Source organism: Prionailurus viverrinus, chromosome E2 (assembly GCF_022837055.1).
Source record: "Prionailurus viverrinus isolate Anna chromosome E2, UM_Priviv_1.0, whole genome shotgun sequence".
Lineage (NCBI taxonomy): Eukaryota > Metazoa > Chordata > Mammalia > Carnivora > Felidae > Prionailurus > Prionailurus viverrinus.
In genome coordinates, this window is record NC_062575.1 from 37,426,692 (window position 1) to 37,450,528 (window position 23,837).

Below are 23,837 nucleotides of genomic sequence, written 5' to 3' on the forward strand. Positions count from 1 at the left end.
ATTCCCTTGCCTTTGGAGATGTGTCAAGTAAGAAATTGCTACGGCTGAGGTCAGAGAGGTTTTTTTCCTGCTTTCTCCTCTAGGGTTTTGATGGTTTCCTGTCTCACATTCAGTTCCTTCATCCATTTTGAGTTTATTTTTGTGAATGGTGTAAGAAAGTGGTCTAGTTTAATTCTACTGCATGTTGCTGTCCACTTCTCCCAGCACCATTTGTTAAAGAGACTGTCTTTTTTCCATTGGATACTCTTTCCTGCTTTGTCAAATATTACTTGGCCGTACTTTTGTGGGCCCAATTCTGGAGTCTCTATTCTATTCCATATGTCTATGTGTCTGTTTTTGTGCCAATACCATGCTGCCTTGATGATTACAGCTTTGTAGTAGAGGCTAAAGTCTGGGATTGAGATGCCTCCCTCTTTGGTCTTTTTCAATATTACTTTGGCTATTCAGGGTCTTTTGTGGTTCCATACAAATTTTAGGATTGCTTGTTCTAGCTTCGATAAGAATGCTGGTGCAATTTTGATTGGGATTGCATTGAATGTGTAGATTGCTTTGGGTAGTATTGACATTCAAACAAGATTTATTCTTCTAATCCATGAGCATGGAATATTTTTCTATTTCATTGTATCTTCTTTGATTTCCTTCATAAGTTTTCTATAGTTTTCAGCATACAGATCTTTGTGATTCTTAGTTCAGTTGTAAGTGGGATCGGTTTCTTTGTCTTTCTGTTGCTTCGTTGTTAGTGTAAAGGAATGCAACTGATTTCTGTACATTAATTTTGTATCCTGCGACTTTGCTGAATTCATGTATCACTTCTAGCAGACTTTCGGTGGAGTCTGTTGGGTTTTACATATATAATATCATGTCATCTGCAAAACGTGAAAGCTTGACTTCATCTTTGCCAATTTTGATGCCTTTGATTTCCTTTTGCTGATTGCTGATGCTAGCACTTCCAACACTATGTGAAACAACAGCGGTGAGAGTGGACATCCCTGTTGTGTTCCTGATCTCAGGGAGAAAACTCTCAGTTTTTCCCCATTGAGGATGATTTAAGCTGTGGGCTTTCATAAATGGCTTTATGATGTTTAAGTATGTTCCTTCTATCCCGACTTTCTCGAGGGTTTTTATTAAGAAAGGATGCTGAATTTTGTCGAATGCTTTTTTTCCATCGATTGACAGGATCATATGGTTCTTATCTTTTCTTTTATTAATGTGATGTATCACATTGATTTGTGAATGTTGAACCAGCCCTGCATCCTGCATCCCAGGAATGAATCCCACTTGATCATGGTGAATAATTCTTTTTATATGCTGTTGAATTTGATTTGCTATATCTTATTGAGAATTTTTGCATCCATATTCATCAGGGATATTGGCCTGTAGTTCTCTTTTTTGCTGAGTCTCTGTCTGGTTTGGGAATCAAAGGAATGCTGGCTTCATGGAGTGAGTCTGGAAGTTTTCTTCCCTTTCCATTTTTTGGAACAGCTTGAGAAGGATAGGTATTATCTTTGCTTTAACTGTCTGTTAGAATTTCCCAGGGAAGCCATCTGGTCCTGGACTCTTCTTTGTTGGGAGAGTTTTGATAACTGATTCCATTTCTTCGCTGGTTATGGGTCTGTTCAAGTTTTCTATTTCTTCCTGTTTGAGTTTTGGAAGTGTGTGGGTGCTTAGGAATTTGTCCATTTCTTCCAGGTTGTCCAGTTTGTTGGCATATAATTTTTCATAGCATTCCCTGATAATTGCTTGTATTTCTGAGGGATTGGTTGTAATAATTCCATTTTCATTCGTGATTTTATCAATTTGGGTCATCTCCCTTTTTGAGAAGCCTGCCTAGAGGTTTATCAATTTTGTTTATTTTTTCAAAAAGCCAACTCTTGGTTTCCTTGATCTGCTCTACAGTTTTTTTAGATTCTATATTGTTTATTTCTGCTCTGATCTTTATTGTTTCTCTTCTTCTGCTGGGTTTGGGGTGTCTTTGCTGTTCTGTTTCTATTTCCTTTAGGTGTGCTGTTAGATTTTGTATTTGGGATTTTTCTTGTTTCTTGAGATAGGCCTGGATTGCAATGTATTTTCCTCTCAGGACTGCCTTCACTGCATCCCAAAGCGTTTGGATTGTTGTATTTTCATTTTTGTTTGTTTTTAATTTCTTCTCTAATTGCCTGGTTGACCCATTCATTCTTTAGTAGGGTGTTCTTTAATCTCCATGCTTTTGGAGGTTTTCCAGACTTTTTCCTGTGGTTGATTTCAAATTTCATAGCATCGTGGTCTGAAAGTATACATGGTATGATCTCAATTCTTGTATACTTATGAAGGGCTGTTTTGTGACCCAGTATGTGATCTATCTTGGAGAATGTTCCATGTGCACTCAAGAAGAAAGTATATTCTGTTGCTTTGGGATGCAGAGTTCTAGATATATCTGTCAAGTCCATCTGATCCAATGTATCATTCAGGGCCATTGTTTCTTTATTGATCCTGTGTCTAGATGATCTATTCATTGCTGTAAGTGGGGTATTAAAGTCCCCTGCAATTACCACATTGTTATCAATAAGGTTGCTCCTATTCGGAGCATAGGCCTCCTTATTCGGAGCATAGATGTACAATTGTTAGCTCTTCCTGATGGGTAGCCCCTGTGATTATTATAAAATGTCCTTCTTCATCTTTTGTTACAACTTTTAATTTAAAGTCTAGTTTGTCTGATATAAGTATGGCTACTCCAGCTTTCTTTTGACTTCCACTAGCATGATAGATAGTTCTCCATCCCCTCACTTTCAATCTGAAGGTGTCCTCAGGTCTAAAATGAATCTCTTATCGACAGCAAATAGATGGGTCTTGGTTTTTTTATCCATTCTGACACCCTATATCTTTTGGTTGGAGCATTCAGTCCATTTACATTCAGTTTTATTATAGAAAGATATGGGTTTAGAGTCATTGTGATGTCTGTTGGTTTCATGCTTGTAGTGATGTCTCTGGTCCTTTGTGGTCCTTGCAATATTTCACTCACAGAATCCCCCTTAGGATCTCTTGTGGGGCTGGTTTAGTGGTGATGAATTCCTTCAGTTTTTGTTTGTTTGGGGAAATCTTTATCTCTCCTTCTATTCTGAATGACAGGCTTGCTGGATAAAGGATTCTTGGCTGCTTTTTTTTTTTTTTTCTGTTCATCATATTGAAAATTTCCTGCCATTCCTTTCTGGTCTGCCAAGTTTCAGTAGATAGGTCTGCTACTACTATTATGTGTCTACCTTCGTAAGTTAGAGCCTGTTTATCCCTAGCTGCTTTCAGAATTTTCTCTTTATCCTTGTATTTTGCCAGTTTCACTCTGATATGTCGTGCAGATGATCAATTCAAGTTACGTCTGAAGGGGGTTCTCTGTGCCTCTTGGATTTCAATGCCTTTTTCCTTCCCCAGATTAGAGAAGGTCTCAGCTATGATTTATTCAAGTACACCTTCAGCCCCTTTTTCTCCTTCCTCCTTCTGGAATTCCCATGATATGGATATTGTTCCATTTCATTGCATCACTTAGTTCTCTAATTCTCCCCTCATACTCCTGGATTTTTTTATCTCTCTTTTTCTCAGCTTCCTCTTTTTCCATAATTTTATCTTCTAATTCACCTATTCTCTCCTCTGCCTCTTCAATCCGTGCTATGGCCGCCTCCATTTATTTTTCACCTCATTTATAGCATTTTTTAATTCATCTCTGTTGCAATAGATTCTCTGATGGCCTCTGTGCTTTCTTCAAGCCCAGTGATTAATTTTATGACCATTATTATAAATTCTTATTCCATTATATTGTTTAAATCGGTTTTGATTATCATTAGCTGTCGCTACTTCCTGGAGCTTCTTTTGAGGAGAGTTCTTCCGTTTTGTTATTTTGGGTAGTCCCTGTGGTAACTCCAAACTGTAGGCCACTTCTTGTGCTATCAGGAGTAACTTGTGTGGTGGGCGAGGCCGCAGTCAGACTCGATGTCTGTCCCCAGCCCACCGCTGGGGCCACAGTCATACTGGTGTGTACCTTATCTTCCCTTCTTCCAAGGGCAGGACTCACTGTGGAGTGGTGTGTCCCCTGTCTGGGCTACTTGCACACTGCCAGGCTTGTGCTGCTGCTTCAATGGGATATGGCCAAGGGCGTATTAGCCGGGGTGGATCTGCAAGGTGCACAGGGGTGGGAGGGGCAGGCTTAGCTAGGTTTGCCACGGGTGGTCCCCTGTGGGAGAAACCCTGCAGCACGGGGAGGGAGGCAGGCCCCTCAGAGGCGTGGATCCACAGAAGAACAGCGTTGGGCATTTGCACGGTGCAAGCAAGTTTGGTGAGGGGAACTGGTTCCCTTTGGAATTTCAGCTGGGAGATGGGAGAGGGAAATGGCACTTCCCAGCGCCTTTGTTCTCCTGCCAAGCTGAGCTCTGTGTTCTGGGGCTCAACAACTCTCCCTCCCAGTGTCCTCTCGCCCTCCCCGCTCTCTGAGAGCAGAGCTGTTGACTTTTAACATTCCAGATGGTAAGTCCCACTGGCTGTCAGAACTCATAGGGTCCGGCCCCTCTGCTTTTGCAAGCCAGACTTCGGGGGCTCTGCCTTGCCAGGTGGGCTGCCCCTCCACCGCCCCAGCTCCCTCCTACCAGTCCGTGTAGCACGCACTGCCTCTCTGCCCTAACCCTCCTCCATGGGCCTCTTGTCTATGCTTGGCTCTGGAGAGTCCGTTCGACTAGTCTTCTGGCAGTTTTCTGGGTTATTTAGGCAGATGTGGGTGGAATCGAAGTGATCAGCAGGACGAGGTGAGCCCAGTGTCCTCCTATGCCGCCACCTTCGATTTAAATAATTGTTTTTAAAGTATACTAAATGTTAAATGTTCTTAACATTCTTTTTCCAGTCTATACGAAAACAAGAGTGGACTGCAATCATTCCAAATTCCCAGCTAATTGTCATTCCATATCCTCACAATGTTCCTCGAAGGTAATGCCCTTGCTTGAACTGATTTTGGTAAAAATACTGTCAATTCAGAATCATAGAAACAGTTACATCTTTTAAAAACTCTGTCTCTATTCCTGCTGTGTTCCCATGAGTGCCATCATTTAATTTGCTTACAGCAAACCTTAAATGACTAAACATTCCTACACAAAAGGTCCCTGACTTTTTTTTATGGAAAACAAATTAATCCCTATTAGAAAAACAGCAGGTTAACTAATTAGGGATTTATACATATTCTGATTAAATAAACTGATCTTCAGTTCACTAGCTATAAATTCTAAAATTTCAGAGTGCTGAATTTTTCATAAGCATTGATCTTTTTAACAAATGCTTAGAGAAGTGGTATATATCCCACAGTGGTTAGGCACACGTTTTGGAGTCAAACAGACCTAAGCTAGAAACTAAGACCCACTGCTGATGGTCAATTTCTGCATTTGTGAAGTGGGAAGTAGAACACCTACCTTAAAAAGATGAAGATGAAATGTGTTTAAGACAGTGCCCAGCATAGAGTAAATTTTCAGTGAAAGGTAGATGTTTTTTATCTTTAGCAGAATATATTCCTCCTGTAATAATAGCATTTAAATCTAATTCCTTATCTTTGTTCATTTTTCTTTAAAATACTAGATTCATTCCATCATTTTTAAAAAGTAGGTAATGAAAGTATTCACTAACACTTGTTTCATTAGAAAGAATACAAGTTGTCCTTAAAGTTAGTCTGATATCAGTTATGGAAAATAACCAAAGAGGAAGGGTGTAATTTATCTATGAATATGTAACCAGCAGGGTGCTGTTTTGTTACATTTCTTCTCAAAATCCAGGCTGTATTGTTCTTTATTAAATTTTTCAATGGAATATATTCAATGGTTTGCTAGAACCAGCTCATGCCATCTCATGAGCTGATGGTATGCGTCTTTTTCCCACTCTGTTCAGTGAGGTAACATTAAAATCAGCTATGATGGGAGTATTTACAACATGAAAATTGGCAACTGCCAATAAGGTCTTTTTTCCCCAACCCAGAGAGCCACTTTACCAGCTCACTACAGGATATATTTTATGGTAGATTTAAGGGCTTTAGAAGCAAACTACTTAAGAAAACAACTTTATCACAACATTAGGCATGAAATAAGATAACATCAGTAGAGGGGCACTTGGCTAGCTCCGTCAGTGGACCACATGACTGGATTTTGGGGTTGTGGGTCAAGCCCCATGTTGGGTGTAGAGATTACTTAAAATAAAATCTTTTTAAAAAGAGAGAACATCTCTAGAAACAGTTATAGTCTGAGTTCAGATATTTTTTAATGAGTCTATATTATGTGTTTGTTACTTTTTTATACATGAAACTTATAACAAAACTAAAAAATCTGCACTATGCATAGGAAACTATATAAATTATGGTACTTCTATATGGTCTAATATCGTGACACAGAACAATCTCTTAAAATAGAGTCGTAAGCAAAAGACAATAAAAGGGAAATGCATTTAGAGTATGTACAATAAGCAACCATTTGTGATTTGAAGAAGATGTTTGTGCATATATGTCTATGTATGTATAGAATATCTCTGGAAGGATATGCAGGAAATTGGTAAGAACTGATTGCTTCTGAGTAAGAAACTAAACATTGGCCTTTTGTCCATATTTTTTCTTACCAAGATTTTTTTCTTACGTCTTTTCATTTTTTTGTTGTTTATTTTAAAAGAACTACCAAAAAAATCTCATGAAAGAACTTTTTTTTTTTTTTAAGTATGAAGTAAGGTACTGAGAATAACTAACCTCAACTAACAGTATTCATTTTCTTGGTTTTCTTACTTTTGAATTTTGGAAAATTCTGTTACAGTTTTCTTTTATAATCTCAACATTTTTCATGTTTCTCTTGCTCTTTCTGAAGAAATGTTCTTTTCAAATTTATGTACATAATAAAAACGTAATTGATTTTAGTTTGAGGTGTATTTTGAGATTTATTGACTAGAGGCTAACTTACAGATCAATAAATTTTAATTATCCCAAAATAAGTCAATTACTACTTGCTATTCATCGGAATGATCTTACTTTTATTAAACTTTTAAAATAAAAATAGGCTAAATATATTTTTTAAAAATCCATGTATATGCTTCCTATAAGAGACTCCCCTCAGATGTAAAGTCACACATACTGAAAGTCAAAGGAAGGAAAAAAGATGTTTCATGCAAATGGAAACAAAAAGAAGCTGGGTAGCTATATATATATACATATATATGATATATATATGTATATATGTACATATATATGTGTATATATGTATATATGTACATATATATGTGTGTATATATACATATATGATATATACATATATATATCAGACAAAATATTTTAAAACAAAGACTTTAATAAAAGACAAAGAAGGGCATTACATAATAACACAAGAGTCAAAAAAAACCCAGAGGATATAATAATTGTAAATATTTACGCACCCAGCATAGGAGCACCTAAATATATAAAGCAACCATTAACAGACCTAAAGGGAGAAATTGACAGTAATACAATAATAGTAGGTGACTTTAAAATGAAAATATATCCATCATCTATTTTCAGGGAGAATAAAATTCTTTGTATATAACCACCTGCAGTGTTGGTGATATAGAGCTTAAGCTTTTCAAGGTTTGCAAGTGCCATATTACGTAGTAGGGAAAGAGCTAGTTCTATTTATGCTAAAGTCTGTATATTGTCATTAACACTGAGGGACTAAAAGTGATTTTGCAAGAAGTCTCAATGTCATTGTGGTAATGTAAACCCTCCAACATGGCTCAGAAATGGTAGAAGTGTTTTTACACAAGCCATCTATACCCACTTAGTTATATGGCTGTTTTAGTTGGCCATAGTACATATATGAACAAGGATCAGAAAATAAGGTGACATGATATCAAAATTATGTAGTCTTGAAGTTCAAGTTTGCAAATTCAGCAAGTAAATCAAGACATAAAAACAATCTCTAAGATTGTCCTAAGTACCCTTAATAAGTTCACTTAAGAATAATTCTCACAGGATCAAAGAAAAATAATGAAGCATCTCATCAAAAATTCTATTCTGTTTCAGTTCTCTGAGTGAAATCTGAACTCTGTAGGATCATTAGTATTCTTAGCCCTATCTAAATTTAAGTGCTGTTGTTTTATTTATAGTGAATGGATAGTTGGGAGAATGAATTAATTGATGAATCAACTGTTTCATTAATTAATAGCTATTTGCTTTTGGGTCTCAGTAGAATTTTGTGATTTTTCATTTAAATGTGTAATTTTAATGATTCTGTTTTATCTACAGCTGGAGTGCCAAGCTGTACCTTACACCAAGTAACATCGTCCTACTTACTGCTATAGCTCTCATCGGTGTCTGTGTTTTCATCTTGGCAATAATTGGCATTTTACATTGGCAGGAAAAGGTTTGTTCATTTAAATGAAACATTAACTTCTGTTAACTTAGAATAGTAATACATTGCTCTCTAAAAACATTATATTTTAAACTTTTTTCAAGTAACTAAGATTTTCTGATTTTTCACATTCTGTCCATAATGTCATCTTACTGATAATTTCTTTCATTCTCTCAACTTACAAATGTCTCTTAACAATTCATACAAATCACAGAAAATTATTTTAAAACTTCAATGCTGTATAATAGTAATAAAATGATCACCCAAAAATTACCAGAAATATAGAAAAACTTAATTAGAAACAATTTCATAAAGTCCTGAAAAATAATTTTTTTAACAAGCCTATGTTTATGATCTACTTAGAGCCATGAACCCTTTTTTCCAGGAATAACAGCTATCTCTATACAAAGAATTGAAACACAGACAAGTTAAATGATTTTCTCAAGGTTTGGGTGGGAAGTAACAACTAAAGTGATAAACATCTTTTCTATTTGTAAAGTATTCTTTGCACTAAACATATTTCTATTCTTTAGTATAACTCCTAAATAATTAAAAACAACACTCCAAAAACAGTTTTTCTTTATACAGTGTTTATGAGGAGGAAAGAAGAGGCTATCACATAAATTTACTAGCAGTTGAGATATAAATTGAAAAACCAATTTCTATGAAAATGTGAATATGAATTAAATACATGTGTTAATAGGAATATATATTAAAGTATATAACTAGCAGGTTCCAACAATGTTCCCCAAAAAAGTCTTCTTTGTGTCATACAACTGTTTTCTTTTTTTTGTAACTACTCTCTTTGGATTGTCATGCCCATTATAATTATTTTTTATTAACTAAATTTACCATGTGTTTTAGCTGTTTTAACTTATGAAAAAGAGAAAAATTTAACTGTTCTGATAAATTTTCATAGGTTTGTCTCTCCCCAAAAATTACTCCTTTCCATCAAAAATCGTAACAGAAACTTACATATTCAGTTAATTTTAAGATTGCAACTTAAGAAGTAAAATAAAGGGCGATCCTACATATTTTTTTTTTCCAGAAGTATCAGAACACAGTCTGAAGTATTAAATAGCTCTGGACCTATAAAGGAAGGGAAATTAATTTCATTAATTCCTCAGATCATCTGATTACAGGATAAACATTGTGGACTTATAATAATAATGATTCAGTGACTGAAAATTGAAGTTTTAAATACAGATGTGGATTTAACCATATATACTCCACTCTGGTACAGTGGTTCTTCTACCTTTCTGACCACTTCTCTTTCACCTATGCTGGGTGCTCCCTTCTACCATTTCCTAACCATAGTGTCTGCCTTAGGGTGTCTTCTTTGTACAGTTTTCCTGCCAATTTTATCCAAAGGCATAACTTCACACTATTACTTCAAATACCCCTAACACTCATCTCTCCCTAAAGGTCTCTTCCCCCATTTCTAGCCATCTCCATGACATCTCTACCTAGATCACTTACAAGCACCATAAAACCAGTATTGTAGGGGCACCTGGGTGGCTCAGTTGGTTAAGCCCTTTGACTCTGGATTTCAACTCAGGTCATGATCTCACAGTTTGTGGGATCAAGCCCCAGTGGAGGGCTCTGCGCTGGATGTGGAGTCTGCTTAGGATTCTCTCTCCCTCTCTCTCTCTGGCCCTTCTCTGTGTGTACACTTTCTCTGTCTCAAAAGGAAGAAACTTAAAAAACAAACAATATTGTAAAGCTTTGTCTGTCTTCTTTCCTACTTAAGTATAAAATTTGATCAGTTGCCCCACTGATTCTGATTCCATAGCAATCCCTGCAGCTGACCCCACATCTGCATTCTTACTCCCAGGGGCTTTAGGTTCAGCTCCTTGTTAGGTCCTGCCTGGTCTCCCGGAGTTCATTCTTTCCCTTTCCACTTCATTGATTGCACTGCTGCCATATTATTCATCATCAAGTTTAGCCTTAATCATGTCACTCCTCTGTTCAAAAATCTCTGCCTAAAATCTGTAAACTCCTTAACCTATCATTCTTAGAACTTCCATAGGACTCCACCATATACCTTTCCAACCTTATTTGTTACCAGTTGCTTTCAAGTATTCCATGCTTCTGCCCCACTTGGCATGATTATACCTATTTCATGCCCAGTTTGGAATGAATGCCCCTCCCCCTCATTTCCATGACTACTATCTTTTCAAAGCTTTCCCTTTCCTCACTCCAACCTAGAAGTAATCTCTCTCCCAGAATATTAGTGACATTTTTCACTTTTTTTTCCTGAAATACAGTTAATTCAATATGGTTTGCTTTTTTCTCTCTAGGCTTTAAGTTCCTTGAGAACAAGATACAAAACTGAGGATTTTTCTAATCCCTCAAAATACCAAGCACAGTACTTTGCTGGGAGTGGAAGGTCAATGAATATATGCTAAATCAATAGGTTAATGCAAAAATAATTAATGTACTTTGCTTAGATTTGCTTATAGTGTTAAGAATGGGAAAAATAGTTGGGGTGCCTGGGTGGTTCAGTTGGTTAAGCTTCCAACTCTTGGCTTTGGCTCAGGTCATGATCTCACAGTTGATGAGTTCAAGCCCCACATCAGGCTCTGCACTGATAGTGTAGAGCCTGTTTGGGATTCCCTCTCTTTCCCTTTCTCTGCCCCTACCCCGCTGGCACTGTCTCTGTCTCTCTCAAAATAAATAAACTTTATTAAAAAATAAAATAAGAAAGAATGGGAAAAATAGTTAATTCCATCCTTGTAGAACTAAATGTTTACTACTACTTTCAAATAAATAATAAATGATAACCAACTCAGTATTTAAGGAAAAGGAACATTTCTTGTTGGGTTTTTTTGTTTCTTTTTTAATTTTTGTTTGTTTGTTTTGTTTTGTTTTCTTGAGTTTATTATCCCTTTAAAAGAAAATCTATCTTCCCTCTGGACAGTACTTTGTTTTTTTTAATTGTATTTTTTACTTTTTAAAATTTACATCCAAATTAGTTAACATATAGTGCAACAATGATTTCAGGAGTAGATTCCTTAGTGCTCCTTACCCATTTAGCCCATTCTTGTTGGTTTTTCAATTCAGTTAGTGGGTTCTTAATTATAAAATAGCTACTGTAAACTACAAAAATTTCATAACATTATTACATAATAAAATCACATCGTTTACCTACTACTGGCTTAGAGGTTTAAGATTTTTTTAATTAACATTTCAGAAATGGCTTTTATTGACATTTTCCTATCATTTATAACCTAGTCTAAAATTCTTTTTCAGAAAGCAGATGATAGAGAAAAACGACAAGAAGCCCATCGGTTTCATTTTGATGCTATGTGACTTGCCTTTAATATTATGGAATGGAACAGCTATTCACTTGATTAATTGAAATACTAAATTTGGCTGATAGAAGAAAATAGGGGATTTTGAATATTATTTATAAATGATGTATCCTTTGGTAATTATTGAAAAGTATTCAAATAAATATGGTCTGAATGTGTCACAAGGTCTTTTTTTAAAGCACTTTGTATACAAAGATTTGGGTTATTTAAATGTGCTGTATGTTTTTGTTCCTTTGTGGAATGTGTTGCATGTACTCAGGTGTTTATGTATTTATAATCTTATTAGAATAATGATGATGGAAAAAGACATGTATAAATAAAAAATAAATGAGCAGGGATTTTTGTGTTCCACTTGAATGGGTCTTGCTTTTTCTTCTAACTGCAAATTATACTTTTGTGAATGTATCACAGATAAAGTTATTTCACCTTCGCCACAGTGGGCCAGGAATCACTCACTGAGGGCACACAGGGTAGTGATTGGGTACTCTGGCTTTGGAATTGCAGTCCAACAGGCTTGCCTTAAATTTCCAGTTTCACCAGTCACAAGGTGATTGAATTTGGCTAATTGCTTAATCTGTGAGCCTCAGTTTTCTTGTTTACAAATGGGGCTAAGAATACTACTTACTTGAGTTTGTAAACATCAAATGGGATGATGTATGTGAAGTGCTTAGCTTGGTGCCTAGCACAGAGTTAGTGCTCAATTAAGTGGTAGTTGTCATTGTTACTATTTTTAGATTTGCTTTTTACAGACTTCTACAACTAATTATCAAAATATATAGACTCAATAGAATTTTATTTTCAGGCATGAAGAAATCATATTCTTTGGAAAGCCTAAATTCTTAGGGTGGTTGACATCTTATATAACAATTTATTACTTGCTCGTATTAACTACAAATGATAGTACCCTCCAAGAATTAACGTGCACTAAAAATTTTCTTTTGAACACTGATCCTAATCATGTGATAATGAAGAGTATTTGATTTCTTGAAAGTAAAATGCTGTAGATAGCATCTGAGAATGCAAATCTTCAACCACATTTTTATTCTCAAAAGCATTCTCTAATTTACACTCACACTTCAATGCAAATTTTTGTGAACTTCACCTCACCAAAAAGTTACCCTAAGATTTAAACCTAAGACTGGGAAAAGTTTATATGTCAGTGCTAATGATTGTCTAATGTGCAAATGGACATATGATGCCTATAAAACACAAAAACTTACCCCCCAAAATTTAATTTTGTTCTTTGTGTTATTTTTTTCTTTACAATTCACTGGGAATGGCATGTGTATAAGTGGTTTACTTTGTGTATCTATGCATGTTAATATGTCTCCTTAATAAATACTGTGTATTGAAACAAAGTATTTTGGTGAATTTGTAAATATTTTGTAAGTAATTATAAAGTCTAAATCACCTTCTGGACCATGAGACAGAGGAAAATTGATTCACCCATTGCCTCCTTGTGAGTTCATGCAAGATAAGAATCCCCTGACTACAGTACTCAGTTAAATTCACTAAACAGTTATCAACAGCAATACTGTGCCAGGCACTATTCCACGCTGTCCCTAAAGACTGTTAGGCTGAGTATCTATAAATTGATACAGCATGAGGTTTAAAACTCACTTGGGAGTCAGGATATATGGAGGAGTAGTGTTATAAGCAAACCAAATGTTAAAAAGAAAAAAAGAAGAGAAAGGAATACTTCACAATTCCTTTAATAAGGTCAACATTTCCCTAACACTAAAACCAAGTACATTACAAGAAAATAAAACTACAGGCCAATATAGATGCAAGACTCAACAGAACATTAGTTAATTGCATCCAGAAATATGTAGACAGATAACATGTAATAATCAAATGGGTTTCCTCCAGAATGCAAAACTAATTTCACTATTTGAGGTTAAAAAAAAAAAGCAGTATAACTCACCATACTAATAAATCAGAAAAACCATCTTTTATCCTCTCAATAGACACAGAAGGAAAATTTAACAAATTTAACATCATTCCTGATTAAAAAAAAAAAATCTAGGCAAACTATGAATAGAACTTCCTTCACCTTAAGGGGCATTTTTTTTTTATCTGCAGCTAATGATGTTTTTTAAATCTGAGCTAATCTGCTCACATACTTAATGGTGAGAGACCAAATGCTTTCTCCCAATGACTAGGAACAAGGCAAGGATGTCCTCTCCCACTGATAGCTTTCCACATAGTCCTGGAAATTAATAATCCAAGAAAATGAAACAAAAGGCATACAGATTGAAAAGGAAGAAATAAAACTGTCCCTATTAGATGACATGAGTGCCTAGAAAATTCCCAAGAATCTATACACGCACACAACCTCCTAGAACTAAGTGAATTCAGCAAATTCGTGGTCAACACAATCATTTTTTTTAAGTTTATTTATCTTTGAGAGAGAGAGAGAGAGTGTGTGTAAGTGGAGGGAGGGCAGAGAGAGAGAGGTAGACAATCTGAAGCAGCCTCCAGGCTCTGAGCTGTCAGCACAGAGCCCAATGCGGGGCTTGAACCCATGAACCATGAGATCATGACCTGAGCTGAAGTCAGACGCTTAAATGACTGAGCCACCTAGGTGCCCCAACACAATCATTTCTATATAAACACAATGAAACTCTTATGTGGAACTATTAACAAAGCATGCATGGGATCTGTATGCAGAAAACTATAAAATTCTGATGAAAGAAATCAAGGAAGACTTGAATGTAAAGACTGTGTTCATGGGTTGGAAGATTCAATCAAGCAAAGATGTAACACTCCCCAAAGTGATCTATAGATTTAATCCTTATCAAAATCCCAGCAGTTGTTGTTTTTGTAGAAATAGACAAGATTATTGTAAAATTTATATAAAAGAGTAAAGGAACTAAAGTAGCTTAAAATAATTTTGAAAAAGAAGGCAAAGTTGGAGGAATCAAACTATCTGATTTTAATACTTACAATAAGTCTTAGAATAAAGTTATAGAAATCAAGATAGGGTGGTATTGACAAATAAATAGAAGAGCAATGGAACAAAGTAGAGGGTCCAGAAAGAAACCCACACAAATATAGCCATTTGATCTTTGACAAAAATGTAAAAGTGATTAGGTGGAAGACAGTCTTTTCAACAGATAGTGCTTGAATAATTGGTCAGATATATGCAAAGAGAAAAAAGGGACCTTGACCTAAACTTTCATACCTTATATGATAAATAACAAAAATACCTCATATGATAATATGATCATAAACTTAAGTGTAAAGCATAAAAATATAAGACTGTTAGAAGAAAACATAGAAGAATATCTTCATGAACTGGGGTTAGGCAAAGTGTTGTTAAAAATGACACCAAAAGTATGATCCATAAAAGAAAATATTGACAAATTTGACTTCATCTAAATTAAAAACATTTTCTTTGCCAAACACTTTCAAGAGTATGAATAGACAAGCTGCATATGGGAAGAAAATATTTACGAATCATATATCCGAAAATGGGCTTGTATCCAGAATGTATAGTAAACTCTCAAAAGTCAACAATAAATTAAAATATATACAATTTAAAAGTGGGCAAGACACATTACTAAAAAAGATATGCAAATGGCAACTAATCAGATGAAATGATTTCCCACATTAGCTGTTAGGTAAAAGAATATTAAGAATCATGAAAAGATACCATTACACACCTATTATAACAGCTAAAACAAAAAATACTGACAATTCCAAGTGCTGACATGGATGAGGAACAACTGGAGCAAACTGGAATTCTCACATATTCCTGGTAGGAATATAAAAGAATAAAGCGACTCTGGAGAACACTTTGGTAGTTTCTAAAATCAAACACATTTTTATATATGCATTGAATATATAATTTATATCAGATACAAAATAGATTTTAAAACAGGTAACATTTATAAGAGCATCAAATAAAGTCAACTATACAGGAATCAATAACACAAGTTGCATCACATCTCAGTGGGGTTTATAAAACTTTCTTGAAGAAAATTAAAGAAATCTTCAATAAATGTACATCTGTACCATATTTGTGGACAGGATGACAAAGTATTGTAAAGATGTCAAATCATCTCCAACTCCACTCAATATCCCAACAGATTTTTGTTGTTGTTGTTGCTGCTAAACTTGATAAGCTGTTATAAAATGCATATGGCAATACAAAGGGCCAAGAATAGCCAAGACTATCTCGAAAAAGAACAAGAACTTACTCTATCAGATATCAAAACTTAATATAAAGTTATAATGATTAATACAGTGTAGTATTAGCAAAGAGACCAGTGGATTCAAGACCTAAATGTGAAATGCAAGTTTATAAGCTTTTAGTATTTTTAACATACATAAATAAGTTCATGATCCTGGGGTAGGGATGGGTTTCTTATTCAAGTCACTCAGAATACTATAAAGTAAAATTTTATATGTATAGAGCATATTAAAATTAATATCTTCCATTCACCACAAACACTATTAAAAGGGGAAGAAAAGCCATAAAATTAAAGAAAATATTTCAACACATATAAGTGATTAGTATCCAAAATAAAGAAATTCTACAAAATGATTTTAAAAGCCCAGTAAAAAAATTGGGCAAAAGTTTTGAACAGGTCATTCACCAAAAAAAGAAATCCAAGTAGCCAATAAACATATAAAAAGGTGTTCAAATTAAGGGAATGCAAATTAAGCAAACAAACAAAGCATCAGAAACAGGAACAAATTGGTGGCTGCCACAGAAGAGGGAGTGAGGGGATGGGCAAAATAGGTAAAGGGGATTAAGAGGTACAAACTTCCAGTTCCACAATAACTGTTATGGGATGAAATGTACATCAGAGAGAGTAAGGTCCATAAGATTATAATAATGGTGACAGATGGTATCTACATTTATCATGGTGAACATTTTGTAACGTATACAATGATCAAATCACTATGTTGTACATCTTAAACTAATATTGTATGTCAGCTATACTTCAATTTAAAAAAAGGAGAGGGGCAACTGAGTGGCTCTGTCAGTTAGGCGTCCGACTTTGGCTCAGGTCATGATCTCACGATTCGTGAGTTCGAGCCCCACATCCGGCTCTGTGCTGACCGCTTGGAGCCTGGAGCCTGCTTCAGATTCTGTGTCTCCCTCTCTCTCTGCCCCTCCCCCACTCACACTCTGTTCCTCTCTCTCTCTCTCTCTCTCTCTCTCTCTCTCTCTCAAAAATAAAACGTTTAAAAAAATTTTTTAAAGGAGAAAAATAGTTATGTTCCATGAGAAAAAAAAAAGGAAGGAAATGATGAAGAATAGTAATAAACTCTGGGGAAATAAGAGAAGATTATAATCAGGCACAAGCACATGGGGAGCTTCAGGGTATAAGTGAAGCTTTATTTCTTGATCTAGGTTGTGTTTACATGGCACTTAGCTTTATAATTAACAAACATACATGTTTGTTTCAGACAGTTCTCTGAATATTATATTTCACAATTTTTTTTTCCTTTTCAAATTTTTATTTAAATTCTAGTTAGTTAACATACATTGCAATATTGGTTTCAGGAGTAGAATTCAGTGATTCATCACTTACATACAATACCCAGTGCTCATCACAAGTGCCCTCCTTAGTATCCATCACCCATCTAGCTCATCTCCCACCTACCTCTCTTTGTCAATCCTGTTTGTTCTTTTTTTAATGTTTATTTTGGAGAGAGAGAGGGAAAGTATGAGCAGGGGAGGGGCAGAAAGAGGGGGGACAGAGGATCTGAAGCGGGCTCCATGCTGATAGCAGTGAGCCCAACATGGGGCTCAAACTCATGAACAAACCCCCAGATCATTACCTGAGCTGAAGTAGGATGCTTAACCGACTGAGCTACCCAGGTGCCCCTGTTCTCTGTCTTTAAGAGACAGAGAACTGTCTTTCTCTCTCTTCTTTCACCCACACCCCCTTTCCCATATGTTCATCTGTTTTGTTTCTTAAATTCCACATATGAGTGAAATCATAGGGTATTCGTCTTTCTCTGACTGGCTTATTTCACTTAGCATAACACACTCTAGCTCCATCCACGTTGTTGCAAATGGCAAGATTTCATTCTTTTTAATGGCTGAGTAATATTTACTGCATATACACTATATATACTATTATATATATACATATATATATATATATATATACTACATCTTCTTTATGCATTCATCAGTCAATGGACATTTAGGTTGTTTCCATAGTTCGCTATTGTTGATAATGCTGCTATAAACATCAGGGTTCATGTACCCCTTTGAATCTGTATTTTTGTATCCTTTGGGTAAATATCTAATAGTGCAGTTGCTGGATTGTAGGGTAGTTCTATTTTTAACTTCTTGAGAAACCTCCATACTGTCTTCCAAGTAGCTGCACCAGTTTGCATTCCCACTACCAGTGCAAGAGTGTTCCCCTTTCTCCCCATCCTTGCCATCACCTGTTGTTTCTTGTGTTAATTTTAACCATTTTGACAAGTGTGAGTTGGTATCTCATCGTGGTTTTGATTTGTATTTTCCTGATGATGAGCAATGTTGAGCATCTTTCCATGTGTCTATTAGCCATTTGGATGTCTTCTTTGGAATAATGTCCATTCATGTCTTCTGCCCATTTCTTAACTGGATTATTTGGTTTTGGGGTGTTGAGTTTAGGTTCTTTATAAATTTTGGATACTAACCCTTTATCAGATATGTCATTTTATTTCACAACTTTTAAGATACTCTTACAAAAGTTTCCCAAAGATCCTTTTGTAGATCACATATCTATAAATATAAGTTTCATTATAAATCTTATGTATTTTATAGCATAAAAAATAGTTTTGAGATTTTTGTTAATAAAAAAATAATTTAGATACTTCCTTACAAGAATTAAAATTGAAGAACACCAATATATAGTTGAATATATACACATTCTAATCACATTAGCATTAATAGCATAGGATATAAAGCAGCACAAATATTATTCAGTCCTTAAGCTGAACATATAGGAAAGTTCTATTATCTATCAAACATTACCAAATAACTATATAAAGAATTTTACAGTTTAATTATGGTTTCATGTTGTACAAATAATCCAGCATTCATTTCAGCTTGTTATAAACAGATTTAAGCATAAGGTAAATAGATACTCCAAAATGGGATTTTGGCTTTTAAGAAAATGATACCATATATGTTAGCAATGTTATTCTAAGGACTATCATTAGGACCTTTTTTAGTTTTTCACAATCAAATGAAAGTAAATGGTTGATCAGAAATTCTCCTGATAAAGTTGAAATACTTTTGTACTGGTGGTAGGCAGTATTTCTCAAAAACTTCCTTGCTTTGGAATTACAAAAGTAGAAATTTGGAAACAAGTGTAGTGTAGGTGACAGTGTTACTGAAAGAACTGGTTTTGACTCCCTGGAAGCAGCTCTTCTTCAAAATTGGTAACAAAGGAATAATTTTGGTTCATGAAGGTATAAGTATATGGACTGAATTGTGCCTAATATGAGTATATGGACTGAATTGTGTCCCCCAAATCCATATGTTGAAGTTTTAACCCTCAGTGTGATACAGGTGGAGAAGGGCTTTTGAGAATGTAATTAAAGTTATATGAGGTCATAAGGGTGGGACCTTAATGCAGTCTGAGGTGTCTTTATAACTGGAAGAAACATTTACAGTGCACAGAGAAAGGGCCATGTGAAGCCACAGCAAGAAGTCTGCAGTCTGCAGGCCAGGAAGAGAAGACTTACCAGAAACCAACCCTATGTGCACATTTATCTTAGACTTCCAGCCTCCAGAACTGTGAGAAAATATATTTCTATTTTTTAAGCTACCCAGTACGTGGTATTTTGTTATGGCAGCCCAAGCAGACTAATACAATGGGTTAAAATTTTTTTTAAGTTCCTCTTTTCTGTCCCTACAGTTGTATAATTACAATGAAATCTTCATCTATATGATATTGTTTTTCACTAAATTTCACCATCATTGTTGCCATATCCACACACTATATGAAAAGCAGTGTAAGACCCCTATGCTACTTTAGTATGAAAAAATGTTTCTGTATATCACCTTGGTTATGTGTAAATTCCCGTCTTCCTGAATCATATCTCTGTATTAGTCTGCTCAGGCTTCCCTAACAAAATGCCATACACTGAGTGGCTTTAGCAGCATTTATTTTCTCCTGGTTCTGGAGGCAGAAGTCCCATTTCAAGGCTCTAGCCATTTGGGTTTCTGGTGAGAACTCTTCCTGGCTGGTAGACTGCCACCTTGTCACTTTGTCCTCCCAGGTCATTTCCTCTGTGTTGGAGTGTAAAGGAGAAGGGATCACTCCCTGGTGTCTCTTCTTTAAGGACACTAATCTGATCAGATAGAGCCCCCTCCTCATTTAACCTTAGAGGTCCCATCTCCAAATATAGTCATACTGGGGAGTAGGACTTCAACATATGAATTCTAAGGGAAACAAACATTCAGTCCATAAAAATCTCTAAACAGAACCACCAACCTTCCTAGGCTATCATTTAATAAGATGTTAGAGCTCCCAAACTCTAGTGAAAAAGAGAGACAACAAAAAGCTGTTCAGGGCGTGCCTGGGTGGCTCAATCAGTTAAGGGTCCAAATTTGGTTCAGGTCATGATCTCACCATTCATGAATTCAAGCCCCGCATCAGGCTCTGTGCTGACAGCAGGGCCTGGAGCCTGCTGCAGATTCTGTGTGTCCCCGCCCCTGCTCTCTCTCTCTCTCTCTCTCTCTCTCTCTCTCTCTCTCTCTTTAAAAAAAAAAAAGAAAAAAAAAAGCTGTTCAGTATACACTGAGATAAAATGATGTATTTTTTATGACTCATTTTCATAGTAAGTCAGTGCTATACTATTCAAGTGCAACAGGGAACCTGGTCGGAGAAAAGCCAACTTAAACCATAGGAATGAGTGGTGCCTGGGTGGCTCAGGTGGTTAAACATCTGACTTCGGCTCAGGTCACGATCTCACGGGTTCGTGAGTTCCATGCACTGGCAGCGTGGAGCCTGCTTTGGATCCTTTGTCTCCCTTCCTCTCTGCCCCTCCCCTGCTCACACACTCTCTCTCTCAAAAACAAGTAAACATTTTTTTAAAAAATAATATATAAACTAGGAATGATTCTGTGAGGAGTTGGGAGAAGTTATACCTACGCCTTGGAAGATCAGGCAGGATGCAATGAAGGCAGAGTCCCCAGTCACCTGGGAATTGGCAGGTAACCTAGAAACAGACTTGAGTGCTACTGGGTGGTCTTCTGAGAGAACCTAATTCAAATACAGAAGTCTCCAACTGAGACATATGCAAAGTGTTTTCCTTTTGATTAACATATGGCCACACAGTAGTCCCAACTATGATTGTGCTTTATCACATTCCTTGAAAAATGTATTACAGACAATTATACTAATACAGCCAAAAGATAGGTGTCTTAAAGGGAACCAAAAATGAACATCCCCAATCTATAGCCAATATCCTAGAGGAAAAAACTTTTTTAGGTTTCATCAAAATGATACTACCAGTAAGAGCTACTAGGCCAAGTGTGAGTACTGTGTATACACTTTTTAAATCACTACAGTTGCTCTAATACCCTCCCCACTTTCACTATATCCTCAGTGAACTGCCAGATTAATCTTTCCAGAACTATATTACTCCACTATTAAAAACTATGCCTCTGGCCCCTGAATCAAGCACAAACCCCTCTGCCTAGCATTCAAGCAAGAATTTCATATTCTATCTTTACTACCAGACACAGCACTTGCCCCAAATGCAATGCTAACACTTGCTCCTTGCCTGACTTGAAAGCTCTTCTGCCTTCTCTCCTCTCCACTTGCCATCCACACACAGCCTTTCCATTCTTTGTGTGTCATCTCCTTCATGAAGTATTCTCTGATGACATCACACACACTGATTCTTCCTTCAGTCAACAACTATGCATTAAGAAACCTATTCTGTTTCAGAAGTTGAGAGGACTCCTTCCTCCTAATTCTTTTTGTCCACATTTGTCTGTGACTTAAATTTAATACTTACTACTGTCCTAGTCTTCCAATATGTCACTTTATACTTGTGGGAAAGGATCTTGAATGTTTTATTTACTAGTTGGTTCACAAGTGATTTGTGATTTGTAGGTGATTTGTCTTGGGAACCCAAACATACACATCTTTTATACCTCCCATAACACATGGCAAAAGACCAAATATCTTGCTATTAATTTCTGTTAAATATGTTTTTACTTTCAAACCTTGTGAATACTTACTTTTGTGCCTTTCTTGGAGGGACAGAAGGAAAAAGAGCTTGGCATCCTGGAAGAGTTTTTTTCGGTTGCCTAACATTGTCCTTAACTATAATTTGTTAGACAAGTATTTGTGGAGTTCCTACTGGAGGTCACATACAGGCACAAATACTCTATTATGGTAAGTAGAGTCTTAATCACAGCCTTAAGTCCCCAGCACCTATTATTGTTTTCTGCATAGTTAACTCAGTAAGCATGTGTTGAGCGTCTCTATGAATGTAGCCTCCTGCCCTCAAGCAGTTCATATTTTAGTGGTGTAGGGGTAAATGGGAAATAGGTGATGAACAAAAAAACAAGTAGAAGAAAGAGCTAGGTAATTTCAGAGCGTAACAATTACTATGGAGAAAATAAAACAAGATATATTAATACAGTTTGCTAATTTGGATTTTTTTAGCAGCAGAGTAGAGCAACCCCATCAACATGGCTTAGTGGACAATACCGCAGCTTTTCCAGGTTCACAACCCTGTCTTTCTCCCTTGCTGTGTGGCTCTGGACAAATTACTTAACCTTTCTGGCCTCGTTATTCCCACTCTCTAACAGTACCTACCGCATGAGTTGGGTGTAAGGATTAAAAAGAGTTGATATGCATAGTGTTTGGCATTCTGCCTGGCAACCTGGGAAGTGCTCAGGAAATGTTAATAATCCCCAAGGCCGTCAGGTTAACTTACCTGACGCTAAGGGAAGGTGAGAGCCTCAAGCGCCCCCTGCCCCCGAGCCCCGCCCAGATCCACGCCCCCTGCCCAAAGCAGATAGTCCAGCAGGGGCAAACTGGGGCAGAGTTTTGACCTTGAGCTGAGTCCTAAGAGGCCGAGGGGTCGGCTCCCCTTTCTATCTGAGAGGGCGCGCGGAGATGGCCAGGTGGGTAAGGGCTGCGGGGCTCCCCGTTCCCTCCCTGGGGCCAGAGGCCTCGAGGGCTCGGACCTGCTTACCCCGGACGCCCTGCGGCGGCGGGGAATGGGCCGGACTCTCGCTCAGCGCCGGCCTCTCTGGATCGGCGGTTCGCAGCCGAAGGGGTCGACACGGCGGCGCCCCGCACCCCCTCGCCCCGCCCCCAGCTCAACGGTCGCTGGCGCTCAGCCCTCCCAGGGCGCGAGGCCGCGGGCGGGCCCGCCAGGCGATTGGCCGGGAGGGTGCGAGGGGCACGCGGGCGGAGGCGGGGGGCGGGCACATGCGCGCAGGCGGCGCGGCCGGCACGCGGCGCTCGCGCTCCCCGCTTAAATGAGCCTGGGCTCCCCGCGCCCGCCACTTCGGAGGGGTCCGCGCCGCGGCCGCAGGCGGGGCGGGCAGCGTCGGTGCCGTCCCTCTCGCCAGCGCGCCTCGCCTCCGGGGCGGTCAATGGGACGGAGCGTCACGGAGCAGAAGGTGCCGCCCGTCGGGGGGCTCGGGCAGCGCGTGAGCCCGCCGGGGTGCTCGAGCATGGCGGGCCGCAGGACCTGAGCCGTGCCCCGCGGGGAGGTATCCTGGTGGCCGGCGATGGGGACCGAGCGGGACTGCCGCCGCACCGGGCCGTGAGGGCCGCCGCCGCAGCCTCCTCCTAGCCGCCGCCTCGGCCACTCGCGAAGCGCCGGGCCGCTCGGGAATATGGCCCTGGAGCAGCTCTGCGCGGTCCTCAAAGGTAAGCGCCCGGGGCCGCGGACGGCGCCCCCTGCGGGCCGAGACCGGCGTCTTCGCGTCCCTCCCTGGAGCCGGGCGCCCGACGCGCCTCTTTGTCTGGTCCGCGCGGACCGCCAAGCCCTCGCGCCCGCCCGGGATCGATTTGCTCTCCGAGCGCCTCTCCCCTACGCTCTGTGTGTCTGACAGGCTCCGGGGGCACTGGTAGGAACAAACGGGAGATCAGGAAGCGGCGGCCCGGCGGGGCCCTCCGAGCTGTGTCCTCGCGCCTCTTTCTTAAAATTCCTCGCATCGCTTTGCAAAGTTGTG

At 38.0% G+C, this 23,837-nt stretch overlaps 2 protein-coding genes across 5 annotated transcripts in view; both read left to right on the top strand.

The window, feature by feature from the left end:
- Positions 1-13,026, top strand: part of ITFG1 (integrin alpha FG-GAP repeat containing 1) — a 354,402-nt gene extending 341,376 nt beyond the window's left edge. Inside the window, exons 16-18 of the mRNA XM_047834578.1 lie at positions 4,859-4,941; positions 8,249-8,366; positions 11,607-13,026. Coding sequence (XP_047690534.1) covers positions 4,859-4,941; positions 8,249-8,366; positions 11,607-11,666 — 261 coding nt within the window. The 3' untranslated portion in view covers positions 11,667-13,026. The remainder of the gene's footprint in view (positions 1-4,858; positions 4,942-8,248; positions 8,367-11,606) is intronic.
- A 10,075-nt stretch (positions 13,027-23,101) lies between these two features.
- Positions 23,102-23,837, top strand: part of NETO2 (neuropilin and tolloid like 2) — a 65,498-nt gene continuing 64,762 nt past the window's right edge. For all 4 annotated transcript variants that reach the window (XM_047834579.1, XM_047834582.1, XM_047834580.1 and 1 more), the window contains exon 1: positions 23,102-23,532. In XM_047834579.1, coding sequence (XP_047690535.1) covers positions 23,499-23,532 — 34 coding nt within the window. In that variant the 5' untranslated portion in view covers positions 23,102-23,498. The remainder of the gene's footprint in view (positions 23,533-23,837) is intronic.